The 5,000-nt window shown below is 48.3% G+C and overlaps 1 protein-coding gene across 6 annotated transcripts in view; it reads right to left on the bottom strand.

Annotated features, from left to right (window-relative positions):
- cacna1c (calcium voltage-gated channel subunit alpha1 C) overlaps positions 1-5,000 on the bottom strand; it is a 537,514-nt gene that overhangs the window by 401,740 nt on the left and 130,774 nt on the right. For all 6 annotated transcript variants that reach the window (XM_090201229.1, XM_090201230.1, XM_090201236.1 and 3 more), the window contains exon 3: positions 1,492-1,597. In XM_090201229.1, the coding sequence (XP_090057355.1) occupies positions 1,492-1,597 (106 nt within the window). The remainder of the gene's footprint in view (positions 1-1,491; positions 1,598-5,000) is intronic.

Below are 5,000 nucleotides of genomic sequence, written 5' to 3'. Positions count from 1 at the left end.
GTTCCACATTAACCATTCATATTAACTTCACACAGCCAGCAGTTACCGTCTCAACCACACACAGTAACACACAGGAGGACCAGGTCACCGCACAGCCAGCAGGAGGACCAGGTCACCACACAGCCAGCAGTTACCATCTCAACCACACACAGTAACACACAGGAGGACCAGGTCACCGCACAGCCAGCAGGAGGACCAGGTCACCATACAGCCAGCAGTTACCGTCTCAACCACACACAGTAACACACAGGAGGACCAGTTCACCGCACAGCCAGCAGTTACCATCTCAACCACACACAGTAACACACAGGAGGACCAGGTCACCACATAGCCAGCAGGAGGACCAGGTCACCACACAGCCAGCAGTTACCATCTCAACCACACACAGTAACACACAGGAGGACCAGGTCACCACATAGCCAGCAGGAGGACCAGGTCATCACATAGCCAGCAGGAGGACCAGGTCACCACATAGCCAGCAGGAGGACCAGGTCACCACATAGCCAGCAGGAGGACCAGGTCACCACATAGCCAGCAGGAGGACCAGGTCACCACACAGCCAGCAGTTACCGGCTCAACCACACACAGTAACACCAGGTCACCACATAGCCAGCAGGAGGACCAGGTCACCACACAGCCAGCAGGAGGACCAGGTCACCACATAGCCAGCAGGAGGACCAGGTCACCACATAGCCAGCAGGAGGACCAGGTCACCACATAGCCAGCAGGAGGACCAGGTCACCACATAGCCAGCAGGAGGACCAGGTCACCACACAGCCAGCAGTTACCATCTCAACCACACACAGTAACACACAGGAGGACCAGGTCACCACATAGCCAGCAGGAGGACCAGGTCACCACATAGCCAGCAGGAGGACCAGGTCACCACACAGCCAGCAGTTACCATCTCAACCACACACAGTAACACACAGGAGGACCAGATCACCACACATTATAAAATGTAATTAGGAAAGTCAGATAAGAACAAATTCTTATTTACAATGACGGCCTACCCCGGCCAAACCTGGGCCAATTGTGCGCCACCCTATGGGACTCCCAATCACAGCCAGATGTGATGCAGCCTGGATTGGAACCATTGACTACAGTGACGCCTCTATCTGAGATGCAGTGCCTTAGACCCCTGCGCCACTCGGGAGCCCCACATTCCCTCCACTCACTCTACTCAAACACCATGTACATGATCAGACACCATGTGCATGATCAGACACCATGTACATGATCAGACCCCGTGTACATATGCTCAGACACCAACACATACAGTATGTACCATACAGAAGTCCCAAGGCAACGTATTAGCTGCCCTCCACATGCCCTGTTCTCACCAAACCACAACATGGAGGATGGGGATACAGGTAACCACGACAACTCAACCCCCCCACACACACAGCCACCTGGTACCTACAGTCAAACAGAGCGGAATAACCATAGAAACATGACATAAGAGCCTGTGTCAGGTCAGGTGTGACTTACCAGGTTTGAGTTGGTGGCGTTGGAGTCGTCCTCTGGGAAGGGGATGTAGACAGCTAAGGCCACGCAGTTCGCAAATATAGTCATCAAAATGATAATTTCAAACGGTCTGGAAGAGCTGGAGTTAAGGAAGGAAGCTGGAGATCAGATGACAGAGAAAGTATGCATCCCAAATGGCACCCTATTCCCTATATAGTACCCTACTATTCCCTATATAGTGCCCTACTATTCCCTATATAGTACCATACTATTCCCTATATAGTACCATACTATTCCCTATATAGTGCCCTACTATTCCCTATATAGTGCCCTACTATTCCCTATATAGTACCATACTATTCCCTATATAGTACCCTACTATTCCCTATATAGTACCATACTATTCCCTATATAGTACCATACTATTCCCTATATAGTACCATACTATTCCCTATATAGTACCATACTATTCCCTATATAGTACCATACTATTCCCTATATAGTACCATACTATTCCCTATATAGTACCATACTATTCCCTATATAGTACCCTACTATTCCCTATATAGTACCATACTATTCCCTATATAGTACCATACTATTCCCTATATAGTGCCATACTATTCCCTATATAGTACCATACTATTCCCTATATAGTACCATACTATTCCCTATATAGTGCCATAATATTCCCTATATAGTGCCCTAGTATTCCCTATATAGTGTCATACTATTCCCTATATAGTGCCCTACTATTCCCTATATAGTACCATACTATTCCCTATATAGTGCCCTAGTATTCCCTATATAGTACCATACTATTCCCTATATAGTGCCCTAGTATTCCCTATATAGTGCCATACTATTCCCTATATAGTGCCCTACTATTCCCTATATAGTGCCCTACTATTCCCTATATAGTACCATACTATTCCCTATATAGTGCCCTACTATTCCCTATATAGTACCCTACTATTCCCTATATAGTACCCTACTATTCCCTATATAGTACCATACTATTCCCTATATAGTACCATACTATTCCCTATATAGTACCATACTATTCCCTATATAGTACCCTACTATTCCCTATATAGTACCATACTATTCCCTATATAGTACCATACTATTCCCTATATAGTACCATACTATTCCCTATATAGTACCATACTATTCCCTATATAGTACCATACTATTCCCTATATAGTACCATACTATCCCCTATATAGTGCCCTACTATTCCCTATATAGTACCATACTATTCCCTATATAGTACCATACTATTCCCTATATAGTGCCCTACTATTCCCTATATAGTACCCTACTATTCCCTATATAGTACCATACTATTCCCTATATAGTGCCATACTATTCCCTATATAGTACCATACTATTGGAAGACAAGAGAACAGACGGAGAACATCGAGTGACAATAACTCAAATTCATAAAGACCTGTCAGTCACGTTTTAACATCAGTGACACGTAAACACGACCTTCTGACCTCTTAAAGGAGTGTGTGTTCGAGGTGTGTGTGTGTCCCACTCTGTCTCTCTGGGCTTGTCCTAATATGGAGGTTGTTACATGGGTCAGTCGCATGGACGACAGAAAACAGAGGGGAGGGAGAACCAAGAGAAACAGATTATTATTTTATTTGGGACGGTGCTTGAGAAGGAACCTCTAGTTTTGATATCTCTCTCTCTCTCAATCTCTCTCTCTTTCCATCTTTATCTCTTCTTTTCCACTTGAAAAAAGGGAGAAGGGAGGATGTGAGTGTCTGTGCAGAGCTGAAAGAGGAGAGAAACCTGGCTTCCATCACCACAATTACCCACCATCACCATCACCCCTCCTCCTCCCCTGTCCTCCCTACCTCCCTCTACGTCCCTCTCCCCTCCTCCTCCTCCACTACTGGCCTACCTCCCTCTACGTCCATCCCCCCTCCTCCTCCTCCTCCTCCACTACTGTCCTACCTCCCTGCCTGTCTTCCTCTCTCTCTCTCTCTCTCTCTCTCTCTACCTACTCTCTCCCTCCTCCCCTGTACTCCCTCCCTCCCTCTACGTTCCTCTCCCCTCCTCCTCCTCCTCCTCCTCCTCCTCCACCTCCCCCTCCTCCTCCTCCTCCTCCACTACTGTCCTCCCTCCCTCTACGTCCCTCTCCCCTCCTCCTCCTCCTCCTCCTCCTCCCACCCTCCTCCTCCTCCTCCTCCTCCACTACTGTCCTACCTCCCTTCCTGTCATCCTCTCTCTCTCTCACTACCTACTCTCCCCCTCCTCCCCTGTCCTCCCTCCCTCCCTCTACGTCCCTCCCCACCTCCTCCTCCACTACTGTCCTCCCTCCCTCCCTTCCTCTACGTCCATCTCCCCTCCTCCTCCTCCACTACTGTCCTACCTCACTGCCTGTCAGTTTGTCTGGCCTGGCCAGAAGGACGTAGTGTCAGTTTGTCTGTCCTGGCCAGAAGGACGTAGTGTCAGTTTGTCTGGCCTGGCCAGAAGGACGTAGTGTCAGTTTGTCTGTCCTGGCCAGAAGGACGTAGTGTCAGTTTGTCTGGCCTGGCCAGGAGGACGTAGTGTCAGTTTGTCTGGCCTGGCCAGGAGGACGTAGTGTCAGTTTGTCTGTCCTGGCCAGAAGGACGTAGTGTCAGTTTGTCTGGCCTGGCCAGGAGGACGTAGTGTCAGTTTGTCTGGCCTGGCCAGGAGGACGTAGTGTCAGTTTGTCTGGCCTGGCCAGGAGGACGTAGTGTCAGTTTGTCTGGCCTGGCCAGGAGGACGTAGAGTCAGTTTGTCTGGCCTGGCCAGGAGGACGTAGTGTCAGTTTGTCTGGCCTGGTCAGGAGGACTTAGTGTCAGTTTGTCTGGCCTGGTCAGGAGGACGTAATGTCAGTTTGTCTGGCCTGGTCAGGAGGGGGATGATTGCTTGTCTGGCAACAACGTCAACTCCAAATCAAATGATGTTTTGATTTATTTCTGTTTCTACAGATCAATTATCTCAATGACAACCATTTGATTTGTCCTCCTTTCACTGTGAGAGGTCTTTGAGTCAGAGACCAGGGACAGAGAAGAAATGCTGATCTAGAATCAGTCTTTACTTTTTTTACCATAATAAATAGGATTATATGGACAGGGGGACCTGCTTGGAGATCAGCAGCATTCCTAATCTGAGGCTGGGTGGAGTTTTGTGGTTCTGGCTAGCAGAGCTCTGTGATGCTCTCTCTCTCTCCATGTCAAACACAGTGAGGAACTGTGTGCATGCGTATGTCTGTGTGTGTGTTTGTGTATGTTGCGTTCAGCCTTCAGTTGAAAAATCCCCACATGAGAAATGACATGGCCACAAAACGAAAGCAGCCTGGTTAGATAAACACGGTTCTAAATCAAAACTGGGAGTCAGAGACAACACCAAAATAAACTCCTGCTGGGCTGGGGGAAAGAGAGGGAAAACTAGGGGAGGGAGGGAGAGAGAGAGAGAGAGAGAGAGAGAGAGAGAGAGAGAGAGAGAGAGAGAGAGAGAGAGACAGAGAGAGAGACAGAGAGAGAGAGAGA

Source organism: Oncorhynchus mykiss, chromosome 15 (assembly GCF_057628025.1).
Source record: "Oncorhynchus mykiss isolate SJ-2025 chromosome 15, ASM5762802v1, whole genome shotgun sequence".
Lineage (NCBI taxonomy): Eukaryota > Metazoa > Chordata > Actinopteri > Salmoniformes > Salmonidae > Oncorhynchus > Oncorhynchus mykiss.
This window is presented reverse-complemented; position numbering and strand designations above follow the sequence as displayed.